The 22,500-nt window shown below is 41.6% G+C and overlaps 1 protein-coding gene across 3 annotated transcripts in view; it reads right to left on the reverse strand.

Annotated features, from left to right (window-relative positions):
• The window catches only part of sim (bHLH transcription factor single-minded), a 329,050-nt gene that overhangs the window by 2,447 nt on the left and 304,103 nt on the right, over positions 1–22,500 (reverse strand). For all 3 annotated transcript variants that reach the window (XM_076208451.1, XM_076208452.1, XM_076208453.1), the window contains 4 exons: positions 14,690–14,889; positions 7,433–7,539; positions 4,228–4,375; positions 1–2,983 (listed from right to left, as the gene is read on the reverse strand). The exon at positions 1–2,983 is cut by the window's left edge and continues 2,447 nt beyond it. In XM_076208451.1, coding sequence (XP_076064566.1) covers positions 1,804–2,983; positions 4,228–4,375; positions 7,433–7,539; positions 14,690–14,889 — 1,635 coding nt within the window. In that variant the 3' untranslated portion in view covers positions 1–1,803. The remainder of the gene's footprint in view (positions 2,984–4,227; positions 4,376–7,432; positions 7,540–14,689; positions 14,890–22,500) is intronic.

Below are 22,500 nucleotides of genomic sequence, written 5' to 3' on the forward strand. Positions count from 1 at the left end.
TCCCTCCCCCACTCCTTCCCCGGTAGATATCATATATATCTGGATAATAGAGATTTTTGCTCCCAGATTCAGATCATACACCACTTTGGTCACAAATCATCTCGTAAAAACTACATTACATGACCACTATTTTTATATCCTCTCACATAAAAGACCTTACTGAATTGTTCACCTTACAAGTAGTCACAGGTGACAGGGCTTATGAGACCTCGTGCACTGCATGACGCAGAACAAAGCGAGCACTTGCACGGGCCGAATCCTCAATACTCCGACAGAAATCTCCAGGGACTTAGTCCTGGAGGGTCTGTCCCGTCCTTCGTCGAGGCTGTCGATCCACTTATGTCCTCCCCTTCGATATTTTCCCATTGAAAACTGGGAGTAGTACAGTTTTTCCTAACAACAGTGAATGAGGCAGATACACTTCGTCCTCAACTTTGGCTCACGAGACGCATTCTCGTGTAGTGGTAGACAAGATGGACGTTCTTGCAGACCCACCTGGTCCGCGACAAACTAGTCCTCGTCGTTGTGGTGGCAATTTCCTTTCTATTTACACTGGGCCCATCGCATGAAGCCCAAAGAAGAGTGAGTTAATGGGTGAGTGAGTGAATGAGTGAATGGTCCCATGGAGTCCTCCTCGTTGGACTACTTCGAGTGCGCTTGCATGGCGAAGACGGCGCTGTCGGAGACGGCAGCGAAGACACCGCCACCGCCACCGACTGGAGGATTATGTTTGTGCAGGATATCAAATGTTGATTGTATTACTTTCAACTTTCTGGACTTGTACCATTAACTGTGCGTGTGCAGACACTACTACGCATACATACACACGCAGAAAGGCGGGAGTGCGTGCGTGCGTGCGTGCGTTCCTTAGTGCACAAGAGCACATACACGCAAGAACGCATGCAAGTAATTGGGTGTACACATACGATTGTGCGCACCAGTATGCACCCACACACACGAGTATAAAATGTGAATGATATTGCGGTCTTGCAATGCAACGGTATGGTGTCGTAGAGTGCAGTGCTCGCCTTTCCTCGCCTTGTCTCGTGCAGCGGTTGGCGGCCGCGGCAATAGCATATCATAAGGAGGAGGCCACCCAACTTCCCTACTGCAACAGCCGCGCCACCATCACGCCCGTGTAGTGCATTGAATCACTCGTCTAACCGCCTCAATGCTCAATCGTTCGTCTGTGCGTCCTTCGTGGCGTGAAACCTCGATGTTCTATTTAATCCTCGGGTCTTATGTAGCGCCGTTACAATTATAAGGATTTTATAAATATAGAAAACGTCATATGATTCCTTGCTTGTAGAGGGCGCCACACAGGGCCACTAGGTATTACCAGAGGCCCTATGCCAGTTCATCTGAGGTTCCCGATGATCTCATACTCTGTCTTGTCTTTTCGTCTCCTGTTCTGCTTCCCTGAAGATACTTGTTTCCTATGTATCGCATATGATGCACAAACCATGGCGGTTCTTTCTAGGGTCGTTCAGTTGCAAAGAATGACTGAGACCTTCTTCGGTCTTGTGTCCTCCGGAGAGCAGAAGTGCCCCCAACAATAATGTGTGCATAGGAGCACAGCTCTCTTGGAGGAAGATGGGCGGCTGCAAGGGCACGGCTAGGACCTTCGGGAGGCGCTTCTTCGCTTTCTTCTTCAATAGGAGGAGGAGGAGGAGGAGGAAGAGGAGAAGGAGTAGGACGAAGAAAAAGAGTAGGAGAAGGAGGAGGAGGAGGAAGAGGAGGAGGAGGAGGAGGAGGAGGAGGAGGAGGAGGAGGAGGAGGAGAACCTATCGGTGTCTTCCCCTCTCAGTGCACGAACTCGTTTTGCGCGTGATATTGCTGGGCCTCAACGATGACGGAGGTGTAGCCTGCTTGAGGAACCGTGTGTCCAGTTTTGGCACCCACACTGCCCGCCGCCATACCGCCCACCAGGTCGCCTGCAGCCCCGCCCGTGTCCACATAACTGTAGACACCCCGCACACAGCCACCTCCGCCTGCGTACTGAACCTTATCCGAATATTGGACTTTGTCCGAGTATTGGACCTTCTCCGAGAACTGTAACTTGTCTGAATACTGCAGCTTCTCGGAAGCTGGGTTCGAAGTAATGGTGCTGTAGCTTTGGAGCTTGTCTGTCGCATACTGCTGCATTTTGTCGGTGGCATACTGCAACTTGTCTGCGGCGTACTGCAGTTTCTCGGACGAATACTGCAACTTATCGGACGCGTAGTATTTGTCGTGGTCTGTTGTCGTGGGAATGTAGTAGCTCTGCAGTGGGTACATGGGCAAACTGGCTGTCGTATTGTTGTTATTATTGGTGTTGTTGTTGTTGCTACTGCTGCTGCTGGTACTGCTGTTGTTCGAGGACGATGTGGTGGTGGTGGTGGTGGAGGATAGATGGTCTTGTCGGACCTCTTCCGACCCCGAGCTGCTGCCAGAGCCTTGGCTCCAGGGCCGTTCCTCGTAACTCACACTACCGGGTACCCCTGCGCCCGTGTGTGCGACATTCATGCTGGTGCTCTTGATGTGCCCATAGGGGTTGGCTGTGGATACAGAGACAGAGGCAGGAGGGGGACCCCCGGCCAGGGTGCTGTCAAGGACCGATGACGCAGGGCAAGGTGGCGTTGCGTAATGTGGGTCGGCACGGATGTAGCGATCATCGTAGTGGTCGTAAGGCGAGGCATAGCAAGCTGCACGCGGGTCTTGCAGTGGGGGCACGTAGGGTGTGGGCGTGTGGGCGGTGATAGGTGCGATGGCGGGGTAATGAAGAGAACCGCCCGCGGCGACGGGCGTGTCGAGGACTTCGTGGAGGCCTTCTGCAGGCGAGGGCGATGGGTAGGGCGAGGAGCGGCACTTCAGGCGAGGTGCCGAGGCCAGCACTTTCATGGCCCCATCGGCCCAGGCCGCGGCTGCCGTAGCAGCGTCCTCACCCCGGCCGCCGCCTCCGAGCTGCTCCCAAGAGAAGCGTGCCTCGCGGACCTCAACGTCACTGTTAGAAGAAGAGAGGACATCGTCACGTGAAAGAACCGTGGGGAGTAGGGGCATAGATTACTACTCCTACTAACTTGAAAAGGTAATAATTCGAAAGCTCGGTTGAAATTCCTAATCTATTTGCTTTCAAGGGGATTGTCACGGAGTTAAATAAAAGTTTGGCGCCATTCAGAACAAGAGAAAAAGTGCTACCTACTCTGCACGGGGAATTTTAAACGACAAAAGGCTTTCCTAAGCTTCTAAACAAAGTTATCTGATATTTGCAACAATATCCATAGACAAATGACATTCCTATGTAATATGACAACCATATCGCTAGTATTCTATAATATTTTCTTATTATCAGGCCTTTGAGTGGATTTTGTGAAAGTCTTTCTTGTTATATTTTCCTATAGACAAGCACGGCAAATGTCGTAATCATAATTAGGGGGAGTTAAATCATTTATTAATTTATTTCCATGTTTATCAGATCGCTTATTTGGTCTCATTTTACTTTTTGATTTGTCTGTATAATTATGTACTAAAATGTCTAATTGGTGATTTAGCTATCAATGTATTAATTCGTTTGTGAATCTATTGATTTTTTTGTTTGCGTATAAATCATTTATTCATTTGCTTGTTGACATATCTGTTTGTTTGTTTATTTCTTTCTTAATTTATTTTTTAATTTGCTTATTTACTTAGTTATTCATTTATTAGTTCATTTACTTATCTATTTATTTATTAATTTAATTATCTTTTTATCAATTTATTTATTCGTTGATTTATCTATTCATTTATCTATCTACTTATCTATTTATCAGTTAATTTGTTACCTGTTGGTTTATTTTTTTTATCTCTCTATCTAATTATTTATCTATTTATCTATTTATCCATATATTTCTTAACTTCTCAACCCACTGACTCATTTATCTATTCACTCATTTATTCATCTACATATTCATTTATCTATTTTTCTTTTTATTTTATCATTTGTTTACCCACTAACTACCCATTCTATGGTGTTTGGCAACTACTCTCAGAATGAACAGAACCTGTCACAGACTTGAATCTGGATGTCTGAACCAAACCTCATCTTTCGAAGAATTAACATGCTTTCTTGGCAATAGATTTTCTTCACGCAAGAACAAATTAATTACAAGAAACATAAGAATCCTGGATAAATTTTTCAGTCTGCTTCAAATCTCACAACTGTGTTAATGATAAGTCATGCAGTCTGGAGCGCGGGTATGCGAAACTCACCTGAGGACGTAGTTGACAGAGACGATGCAGTGCGGTCTGGAGGAACGCGAGTTGTGGACTATGGTAGCATAGCTCTGGACCCAAACCCATCCGCCGTCCCGCGTCAGGAACCGGTAGTACTTTGTGGTGACCTGGCCCTTTAGCAACACTGCAAAACGAAGAGCAAACAAAAGCACGGATGAGGTGAGGAGCTGTGAATGGCTGAGCATAAAGGTGAAGAAAAAACAGTAAAGGAAGAGAAGAAGGTATTCCTGCAAAGTCAGTTGGAGCAGTCTTAGTTCTTGGAAGGAATGAAAAATTGTTGGGCTAGTTTCTTGTAGTTCCATTCCGATAACAAAAGAATGTATTTTACCCTCCTTTTTTATACTGCCGTAGCATTTAACGTAGTGATAACCGCTGTATCTTCAAGGACACAAACCTATGGTTTGATTAAATACTTGAGTCACCAAAAAGAAGAGGCTAGAATTTAACGTAATGATGAAAGCTGTATCTACAAGTACACAAGCCCATGGTTTGATTAAATACTTGAGTCTCCAGAAAGAAGAGGCTACAATCTCCAATCACTCGGTGTGGTGAGCTTTTTTCGACGTCCAGGTGGGGACCAAGATTTCTAGAGTGCTCGATGTTGGGTCTCAGGGGGTCCTATTCCACACCGTAACATTTTTCTTCCTATTCTTTTTTTTTTTTTTCTCCTACATATTTCCCCCTTCACCCATCTGTGCTCTACTTATTAAAAAAAAGAAGAAGAAGAAGTAGAAGAAGAAGAGGAAGAAGAAGAAGAAGAAGAAGAAAAGGAAAATATGAATTGATATTTGAACTTGGTATTATTTCCTTTTTCTGTCCGAGATTTTTCTTATTCTGTCCAGTTTAATGTATGGTGATGACTGTATTAATGACTAGACAGGAATGACGAGGTAAATGTAATAATGATTCTATCATGCTTTTGTAGGAAATAGGACTATGTACTGCTACTAGATCATCATCCAAAACTGAAATGAACTATAGATTAGTTTCATGCACTAAAAACATATGAAAGATGTAGATTCACAGTATTTGCTTGATTGTTTTCATGTGTCTGCGTAGGCAGAATAGAACACTGTACAAAATAAGACTACTCTATATGTTATTGATTTTGTAATTCACTTTGTCGATCTTCATTCTGGGTAACGTCAGACAGTCCTATTTAACCAATGAGAGAATTCTGTCCACTCTGAAGGGGTGGATGGATCGTCTCGTTTGATCAAGCAATCGATCGATGACGTAATTTATCTGATTTGAGGCTCAGTTTTCTCATCGGACGAGATAGCCTGCCGTTGCTCAGAGGATGAATTACTAGATCATGCAAGTCATGGGACTAAAGAATTCGAGGAAACTATTCAGTGCACTAGAAATTTTGAATGGATGGAGGGAAGGAACAAATAAATGAAAGAAAAAGGGAAGAAGGGAAGAGAGAATAGGGAAGGAAGAAAGAAAGGCAGTCAGGAAGGAAGGAAGAAAGGGAGGAAAGACGCAAGGAAAAATATATGAACTGAAGGAAGGAAGAAAGACAAGGTGAAGGAAAATGGAAGGGAGAAAATATGAAACGAGATAAGGAAAAAGAGAGAAAATATAAAAAGTGAAAAAGTAGAAAAGAAAAGAAAAGAAAAATGGGAGGAAAGGAAGAAGGAAGGTAAGGGGAAGAAAGAAAGGAAGGAAGGAGGGAATGGGCAAATAAAGGAAAAAAGGGAGAAAGGAAAGAGGGAATGCTTATAAGAAGGATGGGGGGACTAAAAGAAAGAAGGAAGGAAGGAAGGAGGTAAGAAAAATATTGAAATAAGGAAGCAAAGAAGGAAGACAGACTGAAGGGAGGGAGAGGGAAGGAACGAGGAAAGGAAGGAAGCAAGCAAGGAGAAAAGGAGGAGGGAAGGAAGGGAAGAAGGAAGGAAGGAAGGATGAAAGGAAGGACGGAAGGAAGGAAGGAAAGATGAAAGGAAGGACGGAAGGAAGGAAGGAAGGAGGCAGGGAGGGAAGGAAGGAAGGAAGGAAGGGTGATAGGAAGGACGGAAAGAAGGAAGGAAGAATGAAAGGAAGGATGGAAGGAAGGAAGGAGGGAGGGAGGGAACGACGGAAGGAAGGAAGAAGGGAGGGAGGGAGGGAACGACGGAAGCAATGGGGAAGGTGGGGGAGGAAGGAAGTAAGGAAGGAAAGATGAATGGAAAGACGGAATGACGGAAGGAAGGAAGAAAGGATGAAAGGAAGGACGGAAGGAAGGAAGGAGGGAGGGAGGGAAGGAACGAAGGATAAAAGGAAGGACGGAAGGAAGGAAGGTAGGAAGGATGAAAGGAAGGATGGAAGGAAGGAGGGAGGGAGGGAAGGAAGGACGGAAGGAAGGGAGAAGGGAGGGAGGGAGGGAACGACGGAAGCAATGGGGAAGGTGGGGAAGGAAGGAAGTAAGGAAGGAAGGATGAATGGAAGGACGGAAGGAAGGAAGAAGGGAGGGAGGGAGGGAACGACGGAAGAAATGGGGAAGGTGGGGAGGAAGGAAGTAAGGACGGAAGGATGAATGGAAGGACGGAAGGAAGGAAGGAAAGAAGGAAGGATGGAGGGAGGGGGGGAGGGAGGGAACGACGGAAGCGATGAGGAAGGTGGGGAGGAAGGAAGTAAGGACGGAAGGATGAATGGAAGGACGGAAGGACGGAAGGAAGGAAGAAAGGATGAAAGGAAGGACGGAAGGAAGGAAGGAGGGAGGGAGGGAAGGAACGAAGGATGAAAGGAAGGACGGAAGGAAGGAAGGAAAGATGAAAGGAAGGATGAATGGAAGGACGGAAGGAAGGAAGGAGGGAGGGCGGGAAGGAAGAAAAGATGAAAGGAAGGACGGAAGGAAGGAAGGAGGGAGGGAGGGAAGGAACGAAGGATGAAAGGAAGGACGGAAGGAAGGAAGGAAAGATGAAAGGAAGGATGAATGGAAGGACGGAAGGAAGGAAGAAGGGAGGGCGGGAAGGAAGGAAGGACGGAAGGAAGGATGAAAGGAAGGAAGGAAGGAGGGAAGGAGGGAAGGAACGAAGGAAGTGATGGGGAAGGTGGGGGAGGAAGGAAGGAATGACGGAAGGAAGGAAGGAAAGAAGGAAGGAAGGAGGGAAGGAGGAAAGTAACGAAGGAAGCGATGAGGATGGAAGGGAGGAAGGAAGTAAGGACGGAAGGATGAATGTAAGGACGGAATACTTACACATATGATGTGAAAATCGCATGTGCATCATGTCACAGCCATGGATGTACTGGTAGAGCGTCTTCTCGATCAGGTCCTGGGGCTCAAACCCCGTTAATACTCCCACTCTGCGAACGAGCAAAAGAATCGACTGAAGTGTTACAGCCTCACTGTAGGTAATGTATTTCTGTTCTCAGTGAACTTATCCTCCCTCATATTCAGTAAATTTTACAACACAACACATACAACAAACATGAATAAAGTGAGATCTTTTATGTGGCACATTATGCCAGATAAATTTATTTATACACTGGGGTAGAAGATCAGTACAAACATTTCTGAACGACAGTTTCACGGTTGAGCTAATTTCATAGTCAGACACTATATTTTTGCAAGTGATTCTTACGCCGTCGCTAGTTAACTTTATTTACTTTTGGAATGATATTTACCAATCATGATTTAACTGTTAGGGTCATCACAGCTTGTACTAATTTTCTTAGGCTCCCACCAGATATATTTACTAATCAGCGTGGACATTTTATACTTATTCAAAGTTAATTTGGTTTTGTGTAGAGAACAAACAAGTCTTTACAAATGCATCGCTGAGGACCTGAAGTCTGCTGTAGTGTCGCAGCAAAATCCAAAGAAAGAAGTACTCAAAAGGATTACAAAGGATTACAAAAGCGAAGCATGCCGACAGGAGACCTTTTGGTCCATATCGGTCGGATGCGAAAAAATCATAATAATAAAAAATTATTGAATAAAAACTATAGTACTGTAAATAACAAATAGAATACATAAATAAATGTATAGGTATAGTTAGATAATAAACAAACAGATAAATAGTAAATAATAATAAATTGGCATGTAACAAATAATAAATGAGAATCAAACAGAGAAATAATAAAAAAGAAATAATTATATAAAATAAATTATAATGATTACAGCATTTTGCTTAGGTGTTTATCTGTTCATCTAAACTCTTACTTACGACCCGAAATTTTTCTAACTGTCACATGACATCACTATAGTAGCACCAGATTCGTCTACATGGTCAGCGGATTCCATATTGGAGTGGTAGGTGGTGATTCAAGGATAGGAATTGGGCTCAAAGTACTGTGAGAAGATCGACCCTATCTATAACAACTTCCCTGTCTAGATACGTAATTCCCAATCTTTCCGTCTTCGTTCCACTTCCTTCCGACCGGGGTAACGTCACATTTCTCCCTACCCCATTTTTAAATTGATCATAACCAAAAAGCGAAATATCAAATTGCATTGTTAATCTAACCTACGACACTTAAAGATAAGTTATGTTCAGTCAGTATTCAAATAGTTTGAATCTAAAGCTTCATGTTTGAGAACCCCTTCTTGTGCAATGTTTGGTAAGTGCAGATTGCTCCGTTCTGCTCAGGTTAAAATGTGTCGAGAATTTATCGAAATTCTCTTGGGCGTACAACGACAAAAAGTATGCGTCTTACATTTATCTTTGAGATTCATACAAGAGCTCGACACAGCTCCCCTTCCCTGCTGAAGGGAGGCTAATTTTAGCTTATTAACTTTGCATGACGATATCCAGGCTAAACGACTAAAGTAAAACACAGCGAAAGGGTTAATTCGAAGCCGGTTGTCTTTTACTTCCATCTAATGGCAATAAACATAATATAACTGTTGTTCTCGTTCACTTTATCAGAGTCTGCGACCCTCACGGCTGTTGATGAAGCAAATGAAGCGAAGGAACTTTCGTATCTGATATATCTTTTCCTTTGATGCCTCTCATTCTAAAAAATTTCCAATGTATAGAGCGCTTATTTTCTTCTTCTTTGTAATACTGTTTTCAAAGCGTGATTTATAGTGATGAAATGTATTCTCCATTTGTCACTTTTGGTTAGAAGAAGAAGAAGAAGAAGAAGAAGAAGAAGAAGAAGAAGAAGAAGAAGAAGAAGAAGAAGAAGAAGAAGAAGAAGAAGAAGAAGAAGAAGAAGAAGAAAGAAAAAGAAGAAGAGGAAGAAGAAAAAGGAGAAGAAGAAGAAGAAGAAGAAGAAGAAGAAGAAGAAGAAGAAGAAGAAGAAGAAGAAGAAGAAGAAGAAGAAGAAGAAGAAGAAGAAGAAGAAGAAAAGGAATAGAACGAGTGTTCAGCCTTCATGGTCCCTGGGTCGAAATAACCTTTGTCCATCATCATGGCGGCTTATCCCGGATTGTTAAAGATGTATGGATGACGCAAAGTGCTTGTATATCGATTGTTTGAATGACTGTAGCTGTGAACAGAGTTTGAATGTGGTGCAACTAACTCGACCTTACTGATTACGTGCCATCACAGAAATGCAACACTTGTATACAACAATTTTGCTGTCCGCCATTTCAGAGAGGCATTGAGAAGTCATGAATGTGCGACTTGAATGATTCTTCACCACTTCCTGGGGATCGAACCAAGGCCTGCTAGTGTGCAAGCAGAAATGTTAACTGCTGTTCCACAATCATTCTTTATCATAAAACAATAAATAAATTTACGGACTCCACAACGACATTTATACATAGATATATGAAGTTTAGTAAAGGCAGCAGAACTTTTGCCCTCCACTGAGCTATCATGGGAAATATTACTAACTCTGTTTCAATATGTATTTCAGACTAGCGCACATCGAGTTGATTAGTTTGTTTGACGAGTTGATTTCCTCTTCTTTTTTTTTTCCTTTTTATCGTCTACTTTATCATATTCATTGCATTGGTATCTGTGTCTTAGATATTGCCGTTGCAGATCGAATCAGGGGTAAGAATTTCACATAAAAAACGTAGTTCTCTGAGCTGATTAGTTTGTTTGACGAGCTGAGTTCCTCTTTTTTTCTCCTTTTTTATCGTCTACTTTATCTTATTCATTGCATTGGTACCTGTGTCTTAGATATTGCCGTTGCAGATCGAATCAGGGGTAAGAATTTTACATAAAAAACGTGGTTCTCTGAGCTGATAAGTTTGTTTGCCGAAGTGATTTCTTCTTTCTTTTTTCTTTTCTTATCGTCTACTTTATCTTATTCATTACATTGGTACCTGTGTCTTAGATACTGCCGTTGCAGATCGAATCAAGGGTAAGAATTTCACATAAAAAAACTTGGTTCTCTGAGCTGATTTGTTTGTATGACGAGCTGATTTCCTCTTTTTTTTGTCGTCTACTTTATCCTATTCATTGCATTGGTACCTGTGTCTTAGATACTGCCGTTGCAGATCGAATCAGGGGTAAGAATTTCACATAAAAAACTTGGTTCTCTGAGCTGATAAGTTTGTTTGCCGAAATGATTTCCTCTTTTTTTTTTTCTTTTTTTTTTATCGTCTACTTTATCCTGTGTCTTAGACACTGTCGTTGCAGATCGAATCAGGGGTAAAAATTTCACATAAAAAATGTGGTTCTCTGAGCTGATTATTTTGTTTGACGAGCTGATTTCCTCTTTTTTATCGTCTACTTTATCCTATTCATTGCGTTGGTACCTGTGTCTTAGATACTGCCGTTGCAGATCGAATCAGGGGCAAGAATTTCACATAAATTTCACATAAAAAACGTGGATCTCTGAGCTGATTATTTTATTTGACGAACTGATTTCCTCTTTTTTTTATCGTCTACTTTATCCTATTCATTGCGTTGGTACCTGCGTCTTAGATACTGCCGTTGCAGATCGAATCAGGGGTAAGAATTTCACATAAAAAACGTGATTCTCTGAGCTGATAGTTTGTTTGACGAGCTGATTTCCTATTATTTTTCTTTTTTATCGTCTAATTTATCCTATTCATTTCATTGCATTGGTACCTGTGTCTTAGATACTGCCGTTGCAGATCGAATCAGGGGTAAGAATTTCACATAAAAAACGTGGTTCTCTGAGACCCGTTATCCCTCTTTAATGGTCGTTTAAACAAGGTAAACGTGCTCTTTCCATGACTGCACACTCACCGCACAAATGCAACTCACCTCACTTACAGGTGGGGCTCGAACAGTGACGACGTGACTTTCGAGATTTTTAGGAAAGAATAATTAGATGCTTCATCTTTGGTCTCATTAACCTTTCTGTAATGTAGCAATACACACACACATACACACACACACACACACACATACACACACACACACACACATACACACACACACACACACACACACACACACACACACACACACACACACACACACACACACACACACACACACACACACACACACACACACACACACACACATACACACACACACACGCACACACACACACACACACACACACACACACACACACACACACACACACACACACACGCACACACACACACACACACACACACACACACACACACACACACACACACACACACACACACACACACACACACACACACACACACACACACACACACATACACACACAAGTTAATATAACACAATTCCACAGAAATGGAAGTAAGGAAACGCCACTAAATTATATTCCTGTATTATTGACCAGCACACTAGTAAAATTATGCGAAAAGATTGTAAAAGATCGATGAGTCAAATACCTTAAAGTGATGAACATTCTGACAAACAATTAATTTGGATTCAGATTTGGAAACTTTTACTCGAAAGTGATCAATACACTGCAAGGGAAACAGTGTTGGGTGGACTGGTATGTGTGCCCCGATCTAGAGAAAGCTTTCGATAAAGTACCCCGCCGTCATTTTATGTGGAAATTGGTATGTATTGGAGGACGAAGAGAGAAACTACTTGAATGAATTATTTTCTTTTTAGGAAAGGTACGTAAGGACAGGATGCAGAGCAGTGACCAGTGGAGTTCCACAAGGTTCAGTGCTAGCACCGATAATGTTTCTTATCTATGTTTACAGATGACGCGAAAATCATGAGGAGGGTGAAAACCGAGAAGGTCTGAAGGCTATTCCAAAAATATTTCTCTATTCCTCTCCTTATCCTTTGATCTAACAATCTCATATGCCTTTCCAAATACGGTCAACAAACTGTTCCCTCTAAAACAACTACATTCACATTTGTCCCATTTTCATTTATGAAGCGGAATTATATAACATTCCTCCAGTCCTCTAGCACACTTCCCTTCTTTAGGCTACATTAAACAACTTCACCAGCCAATCCACCATAACTGTTCCTCCTTTTGTTAAGCACTGCATGACACCAATTCAATCCAGGTACCTTACCTATTTTCATAATTCTCACTACTCTTTGTACCTTATTCTTTCTATAGTCTAGTAATTTTCCTCTTCCAACACATTTATTTTCCTAGTTCCTCCCACTTATCTTAAATATTCTACCAATCTTCTCCCTACTGTCTTCACTTCCATATCATCCGTCCATCTGCTCCCTTTATCTTTTCCTCTTTACCTGTTCACTCCGCCACTCTCTTCATTTCCTCTATTTCTTTTTTTATTCTTTTTACAATTCGTTGTCAAACTCCTACCCCATTTTGCATATGCTCCTCACTTTGTCTCCCTCATCTTACATTTAGCTTATCCTCTCTTCTCGTACTTCTCATATGCTTCACTAGTTCTACCTTGCAATCAATTCGTATACACTCCCATCTTTCCTTCTATTACAGACTTCACCTCTTCATCCTACCGTTCATTACCCTTCCTTCTATTTCCTCCCATCTTCCTAGTTCCACATATCACCTTTGCACTCTTTGTCACTTTCTTCTTAAAACACACAGATTCTTCTTCTACTCCTACTTAACCTCGATCCATCACCACCTCCCGCACCTCTCTAACCTCGATATCTCACCACCTCCCACGCCTCTCTCAACTTTTCGTGGTATTTTTCATAGCTCTCCTCTCAACATCTCTCTACTTTCCACCCATTTCCTCTATTTTTCCTCCACTCTCAAGTTCTCTTCCACCAAAGAATGCTCTACTAACCACCCTTTTATCTACCGCCTTTTCCCGTGTATGATTATGCTTGTCTCTTCTCTTAAACACTGTATTTACTCCCATTAACTATCTTTCTAAACATATCTCTAACATCATCTCTTAACTGACACCACAAACCTCCCTATTACTCCATCTTTTGCCTCATCCCCTACTCTTGCAATGAAACCCTCCAACACTATTACATTCACATTCCTGCCAAAGCCCTATAAATACTCATTCAAATTTATCCTCTTTACTTTTCTAGCTTCCAGGTCCATATGCACTCACAAAAACCTATATCTCCCACCCCAGTTTTACCTGTATCCACATTGATATTAAAGATACTTCCTTTCGCTCTACCACGCGCTTTCCTACCTCATCACTTACCAACAGAGTCACTCCTTTCCTAACTTACCCCTTTATTACTCCTAACGCTCTTCCTTTGAACTATTAAACTCATTACCATCCCTTTCAACTTGGTTTCACTTAACGCTAACACATCCATCTTCTTCCTCCCAAACATACTACCAATCTCTTCCAGTTTATCTGTGTCACAATCAAGCACATTCAATAACCCATATTTTAGGGTTCTGCTTGGAATTCTACTCCCAGACCCCCTTGTGCTTTAAATTCTTGTAGCATGCACATACATAGAACAGGATACCTAGTCCTATCATCCTGTCCCACTTCGTTATCTTTTATGGCTGACATGAGAATCACGGTGGCATAATTACCTCCCGCTCGCCAAATATGGAGGGCAGAGAACAAGACAAGTAAGGGACAATTGTACAAAAGTAGCATAAATTCTCCAGGTGTAGGGGTTTCACTCTAACATAGACAAATGATGTATGCTGCCAGTTCGTACCGGTGCCCCAAAATAGTCCTTAAAGCATTGGTTGCATGTTATCATGAAGTTGATACTGTATGATAATGTGCAGTCACTATCCAAGTTCGGGATATATATATATATATATATATATATATATATATATATGTATAATATACATATGTATATACATACATATATATGTATATTATATTTATATATATATATATATGTATATATTATATACATACACACACACACACACACACACACACACACACACACACACACACACACACACACACACACACACACACACACACACACATACACACACACGCGCGCGCGCGCACATATACACACACATATATATATATATATATATATATATATATTATATGTACATATATGTATATATGTATATATATATATATATATATATATATATATGTATGTATGCATGTATATACATACTATGTATGCACTATGTAATAAGCATGATTAGTGTCTACATAAAAACTAAAACTAAATATTAAACTCCAACTGAAATGACTTGAAACAGGACCTACCTGGCATCCAGGAAGATGAGTTTGAGATCAAGGGAGGCTCTGAACATGAACATATTGCTGTGCATCTTGATCTCTGTGATGGCGGAGGGCGGGAGTGAGTGGCCGACGGCCACGAGCCCGACGTTCTGGTAGCAGCTGTCGTAGGGGGCCATGTCCAGCGTGTAGTGTTTCATCTTTAGGTAACCCGAACAGTGAATGACCTGCGTGCGGACGGAGACAGAAAAGAAACATTGAATAAGAACATACGATGGGAAGCACGATTCTTGTCTGTTGCACGCTTGCTGCTGACGCTGGAAAGGGACAAGTAGATAGTTGACCTTTTTAATCCAACCTAGATTGTTATTCTGGTTGTATAACACAGCAATTGAGTGAGGTTCTGCTCTTCTCTCTCTCTCTCTCTCTCTCTCTCTCTCTCTCTCACTGTGGTGGGGGGAAAGAATACTGCCACCAAGCGTTCCCATATGAGTCGTAAGAGGCGAAAAAAAAAAACGGAACGGGAATAGGACTAGGCATCCTTCTACCTGTAGCACCAAAGGGGGCATTCCTTATATAAAAAAAAAAAAAAAAAAAAAAAGGGCAAAACAAAGTTTAGGTTTTTTTTCCAACCAGAACTCTAAAGTTTAGGTCTTTTAATGTGCGTGAGTGTAGTACAGATGGAAGTAAAAGGGAAGAGATAGGCAGTATGTTTGAGAGAAGAAAGATGGATGTGTTGGCATTGATTGAAACTAAGTTGAAAGGGAGGGGCGAGTTTGAGTTTGGGAGTGTAGTTGGGAGGGTGTCAGGAGTGAAGAGAGGACGAAGGAGAGAAGGGATGGCTATACTAGTAAGTGAAGAGATAGGCAAACGTGTGGCTGAGTGGAAGGAGGTTTGTTCAAGGTTAATGTGGATGAAGGAGAAACTGGGAAGGGAGATGTGGGTTTTTGTAAGTGCATATGGGCCTGGTAGTGAGAAGCGTGTAGAGGAAAGGGAGGCCTTTTGGATAGATTTAAATGAGTGTATAGAGGGTTTAGGGAGAAATGTGAATGTAGTGGTATTAGGTGACCTTAATTCTAGGACAGGAAATGAACCAATAGACGGAGTGGTTGGGAAGTGTGGAGTTCCAGGAAAAAATCGTAGTGGAGAGTTAATGGTGAGGATGTGTCCAGAGAGTTGATGGTAGCAAATACAGTGTTTAGGAAGAAAGTCAAGGATAAATACACATGGGAGAGGGTGGTACATGGAAGGGTGGTAGATAGGGCTTTAATGGACTACATAGTAGTAACCAGGAGAATAGTAGGATTTTTTTTTATGTACATGTTCTAAGGGGAGAGAGTGGGGGTATATCAGATAATTTTTTGATAAAAGGTAAGTTGAGAGTAGAAAAGGACAGAAGATAGGGAGGTGCTTAGAGTGAACTACTTAAATGAGAAAGAAAAGAAGAAGGAGTACAAGAAGAAAATGAGAGAAGAGTGGGAGGGAGTGAAGGATAGAGTAGAACTAGGAGTGGAGGAGTAATGGGGATATTTCAAGGAAGAGGTCACACGGTGTGCAAAGATGGTGTTTGGAACAAGGAAGACAGAGTGAAATAGAAGAAAGGAATTGAATGGTGGGGTGAGAAAGTAAAGAAGGTTGTAGAAGAGAAGAAGCAACTTTTCACAGATTGGTTACAAAATAGGATGAGAGAATCACATGAGAGGTACAAAGATAAGAAAAGAGAAGTAAAGCATAAGATGAAGGAGGCAAAGAGGAGAGCAGATGTGAAATGGGTAGGAGTATGACAGAAATTTTTGGATGTAATAAAAATATGTTTTGGAAAGAAATTAAGAGAGGAAGTGAAGGCGAATCAAGTAGAGAAAAAAAGGTGAAAGGTGTAGATGGAGAGATGATAGTGGAAGAGAAGGCAGTAAGAGGAAGATGGACAGAGTATTTTAGGGAGTTGCTGGATGTGAAGAAGGATAGGGAAGGAAAAGTGGTTGCAGTGGGAAGCACTAAGAAAATGACAGTGAGGAGTGAGGAAAATGGAGGAGAAATAAGGAAAGATGAGGTGAAGTCGGTTGTAAGGATGATGAGAGCATGTGGGGCGTCTGGGATGGATGGGTGTCATGCGGAATGTCTTAAAAAGGGAGGTGCAATGGTGGTGGGCTGGCTGGTGAGGTTATTTAATGTTTGTTGGAGAGAGGGTAGAGTGCCGAAGGACTGGAGGAGAGCCAGTGTGGTTCCACTTTACAAGGGAAAGGGGGATAAGTGTGAGTGTACTAGTTTCGGAGGAATCAGTTTGTTGAGTGTAGTTGGGAAGGTTTGTGTGATGCATTTGGTTGAGGGAGGGGTTGATGAGAAAAGGTGTGGGTTTGGGTCGAGTGGGTGCTGTGTGGATCAGATTTTTTTTTTTTTTTTTTTTTTTTTTTTTTTTTTTGTAAGGCAGATATGTGAGAAAGCTTTAGGAAAAGGTAAGGATGTTTTTTGGGCTTTTATGGATTTGGAAAAGGGTTGTGATAGGGTGGACAGGAAGGAACTATGGGAGGTATTGCAGATATATTGGATAAGAGGAAAGCTGTCAAGTGTAGGCAAGATTTTTTGCGAGAGTGGTAGAGCCTGTGTTATAGTCAGAAATGGAGAGGGTAAATGGTTTGAGGTAAAGGTGGGACTTCGGCAGGGATGAGCTATGTCGCCTTGGCTGCTCGATTTATATATGGATGGGATAGTTCAAGAGGCAAACGCAAGGGTAATGGGTCGGGGATTGGATATGGTTAAAGAAAATGGAGAAAAGTGAGAGATGGACCAATTGTTTGCTGACGACACTGCGTTTGTGGCAGGATCGGGGATGGATTGAGGAAGTTAGTAACAGAGTTTGGGAAGGTGTGCGAAAGAACGAAGTTGGAGATAAATGTGGGTAAAAGTAAGGTGATGAGATGTACAAGGGGAGAGTGTGGCAGCAAACTGGAAGTGAGTATTAAGGGAGAGAGACTGGAGGAAGTGGATGATTTTGGATGCTTGGATGCGAGTATGGTGGGAGGGGGAGGAGTGGAGGTGGGGTGGAATATGGATTGGGAGAGGCAGGTGAATGCCTTGGGGGATTGAAAAGTGTGGTGAGAGATAGACATTTGGGAATGGATGCTAAGAGGAGATTGTATGAAGGAGTGATTGTCCCGACAGCAATGTGTGGGGCAGAAACATGAAACATAAGAGAGGAAGAGAGAAGGATTTTGAATGTGCTTGGGGTGGAGTGCCTGAAAGGTATGATAGAGGTTGTAAGGCTGGATAGGGTGAGAAGCGAGGAGGTGAGGAGGAGAACGGGGTTGGAGAGGGAGTTGGGAGATAGGGTTGATGAAAGAGTATTGGGAAGGTGTGGACACATGGAAAGAATGAGTGATGAAAGATAAGTAAAAGATGTGTGGAAGGTAGAGGTGGAAGGGGTGAACATGAGGTGGCGACCAAGGATGAAATGGATGAATGGGGTAAAAGAGTCATTGGGAAAGAGGGGAATGTCTGTTGAGGGACGACGGGAGAAGACAGAAGATGGGGGTGAGTGGAGAATGGTTGTGTATGGATGATGCTGTGATGCATGAAAAGGAGGGGGTGCGGGTGGGTGGGTGAGGGAGCATGTGTGAATAATAAATTGATGCAGCACGAAGGAATTTCTCCCCGTATTCTTTTTTTCTGCATGAGGGGACGGAGGGAACGGGCGCCGATTAAATGAAGCGGCCTTGCTGTGGATGCGTTGTGTTTTGCTGCACTACTGCTGACCTAGGGCAGTGGGCGAAATGCAAGGATGACCCGTCATCCAGGATGTTTTTATGCCTTTGTTTTTTTGGCTACCTACTTTGCCAGGGGGATAACGCCTTTGGTATATGTATATATATATACATATATATATATATATACATATATATATATATATATATATATATATATATATATACATATATATGTATATACATATATATGTATATATATATATATATATATATATATATATATATATATATACATATATATATATATATATACATATATATATATATATGTATATATATATATGCAGAAAGATCACTCAAAACAACACGTGATCCACAAATTTTGCTGGTAACCACTAAGGAAACCGGAAGAAAGCAGTAATTCTCAAGCGCTTTCGTATAATTACACGAAAGCGCTTGGGAATTACTGTTTTCTTCCGATTTCCTTAGTGGTTACCAGCAAAACACACACACACACACACACACACACACACACACACACACACACACACACACACACACACACACACACACACACACACACACACACACATATATATATATATAAAAATATATATATATATATATATATATATATATATATATATATATATATAGAGAGAGAGAGAGACATTGGGACAAATTATGGGAAAGGTGGAGGGGGAAACACGGGTCTTTATCTGAATATCGAGTTTATTCCTGACCGGTTTCGCTTACAATAGCTTCTTCAGAGGAGTGTGAATAATAAATAGCCTCTGAAGAAGCTATTGTAAGCGAAACTCGATATTCAGATAAAGACCCGTGTTTCCCCTCCACCTTTCCCATAATATATATATATATATATATATATATATAATATATATAGATATATACACACATACATATACATATATGTATTTATATATATATACATATATATATATATACATATACATATACATATATGTATTTATATATATATATATATACATATACATATACCAAAGGCTTTCTCCCCCTGACAAGTTGAAATGTTGGGATGAGAAAACACTGGAGTCTTAATCCGAATTTTATTCTTAACCAGTTTCACTACAAACTTTTTTCAAAGCAATTCCATTTTTAAAAATACTGTAGCATCAATGGTCAAGAATAAAACTCGGATTAAGACTCCAGTCTTTCCTCTTCCCGCCCACTTGATATACATATACGGGTATATCTATATATATTTATATATATGTATATATATATGTGTGTGTGGGTGAAGATCTGGAAACTGAGATCCATGTTAAAGGGGAGAAGCGTAATCACCAGACTGAAAGTGGCGTTTGCGTTTCCTCACTGGAATACAGGGGGTAAAGACACCATGACTTCCAAGGGGAAGCCATGGTGTCTCTTGACGTCTAAGCCATATTCACTTCGATCCCTCAAGACTTGGCAAAAAGGCATTATTAAAAACCATGGAAGAGACAATAGAATTCTTAGAGAACGAGAAATTATCCTTGACAGAGCTCATGGAACTTATTTCGATGTGCCTCGATTCTATAAACTTCTGGTTCAGGGAACACTTATACCATGAGCACACCCATGAGCTCATCTATTTCACCAGTGGTGGCCGAAGTGGTCATGTAGCAGTTGGAAGCAGAACTCAGAACTGCTGAGGGCAGCACTCCTCGTCCTAAAATTATGGGTGAGGTATGTTGACCATGTTTTCGCAGTAATGCAAAAATAAATAAATACATAAATAAGTAAATAAATAAATAAATAGATGAATAAATGAATAAATAGATAAATAAAAATAAATAAATACTGACCCCTACTTCTCCAGGCTCAATGACATAGAACCGGCTATCCACTTTTCCATGGAATTGGAAGCCAATGGAATACTATAGCTCCTAGACATCTTGGTAGCACAAGAAGACCACATTGATACCAGCGTATACGGAACCCCCCTCCCCCACACACACACATACACAGACATATTACTATATTACTAGACTTCGACAGGAACCACCCAGATTACCACTGTGGAACAGAACAGAAAAGGTCTGGTCCGCGGCTGACGCGGTGAGGAAGGAGAAAAAACACCTACATGACGTTTTTCGATACAACGGTTATCCGAGCCAGACCGTACGGAAGTGGACAAGGACACAACACGCCGAAACACAGTCCTCGTACACAGGACACAGAGTCACAATCCTCTACATTAAAAGTGTTTCAGAGGCAACGGCCAAGATACTCCGGGATAATAGCATATAGGTGACACACAAACCACGCAACAATGCATCATAACCTAACCAAGGTCAAGGACACGGGAGCACCCACACAGCAGCAGGCGGCTGTGGTGTACCGTCTTGGCTGCATGGATTGTGATGCAGATTGTACATTGGAGAAACGCAGAGGAAACTCGCTACCAGGCCAGAAGAACACAAACGGGCAGTTTGACGTCAAAATCCAGCTTCGGCCCTCTTCAAACACATCACCGAACACCAATATGACATAGAATGGGAAGGAGCCCAAGTAATACACCGAGACAGTTCCAAGAAAAGAAGATTATTTTTTGAAGCGTGGACGATGAAAGAAGCCAGCATAAACGTGTGCACTGACTTGAACTCAATATACTTAGGCACAAGTAACACGACGACAAACTCAATGTAGGGTGTAACCAGTTACTACAACTTGCGTGAGTGAATTGAACTGCACGCCTAAGTGTTTATAAGATTAAGTTTATAAGAGTGTGTGAGTTGTTTGATTCCTTTTTGTCGCATGCGTGTGTATTTTATCATGTATTCCATTTCATTGTGAGTTAGGATGTACGGGTGAACAAGTGTAGCCCAATTGTCCATGCAAGGTAATTGAATACGAAGTGCACACTTAACGGCCGAGTGACGTAATGGCTCTATTGGAGGGGAGGGCCAGGAGATCATCACTCTGGATGTTAATTGAGGGTGATAGGTTCTTGATATAAAGGGCTTCCAATAAGGCAAGACGACGGGTATCAACATCCTGATATATATATATATATATATATATATATATTTATATATATATATATATATATATATATATATGTATATAAATATAATATATATATATTTGTGTGTATGCATGTGTGCCTGTGTGTGTGTGTGCCTGTGTATGTGTGTGTGTGTGTGTGTGTGTGTGTGTGTGTGTGTGTGTGTGTGTGTGTGTGTGTGTGTGTGTGTGTGTGTGTGTGTGTGTGTGTGTGTGTGTGTGTGTGTGTGTGCGTGTATGTGTGTGCGCCCGCGCGCGCGCGTGTGCGTGTATGTGTATGCGTAGGTGGGTGTGGGCGTGGATGTGGATATGGATGTTAGGGTGGCTGTGGAAATCATAAGAGGGGGATGTATGAGACAGCAGGTGTTCTAGAATCTTACGTTGAGGATGAAAAGCCATGAGCACTGAATGATTAATGACTTTTGTTGTAGGATTATGGACACGCGGAATTAATTTTTGTTTCTGACGATCAATGTTTGACGTGTTTTTCAAGTAAGACGCACAGCATCCAACGGTACACAAATTCACGTCTCATCGTTTTTCGGTTTTAGCTGTGATCATCTGTCCTCCCCTTAACCTCTTCCTTGTTGTCTTCCGAAATCAAATGCATTGTTGGGACCGCTAATTTGAAATAAAGACCTTGTCTGTGATTTCCCAATCATTTGGCTCACATAATTCTCCATTCCTTAGGACATTCGCTTCTTGTCAACGTGGGAGATGATCATAATTCCGAGCTCTTTTGGCTATAATATCCACCTTGTGCTTGTTTATCCTTTTTTCTATTCCAATAAGAAATATTTCTGCTTCCATCCTCTTTTGTCTTTACTATGTCCCCAATCTTCGTATTTCTTGTATTCACTACTCTAAATCCAAAATCTGTCAGCGTCTGTCCAGGATTTCCTGATTTCTTTGACCAGTGAACGAGTATTTACTTATCTGATGCTTTGTATTTCACCTCATCTCGACGTCTCTCTGTATATTTCTTGGTTACTTTCTTTGATTTTTCAGTCATGACTTAAAAGTTACCTAAGTTTTTTGAAATTAACTTCCAGATATTTTGATTCATACTCAAGCTTATCCTCACTGAAATTTCTGAAGACACAATGT

This window comes from Oratosquilla oratoria, chromosome 25 (assembly GCF_046742065.1).
Source record: "Oratosquilla oratoria isolate Oo_2021 chromosome 25, ASM4674206v1, whole genome shotgun sequence".
Taxonomy (NCBI): Eukaryota; Metazoa; Arthropoda; class Malacostraca; order Stomatopoda; family Squillidae; genus Oratosquilla; species Oratosquilla oratoria.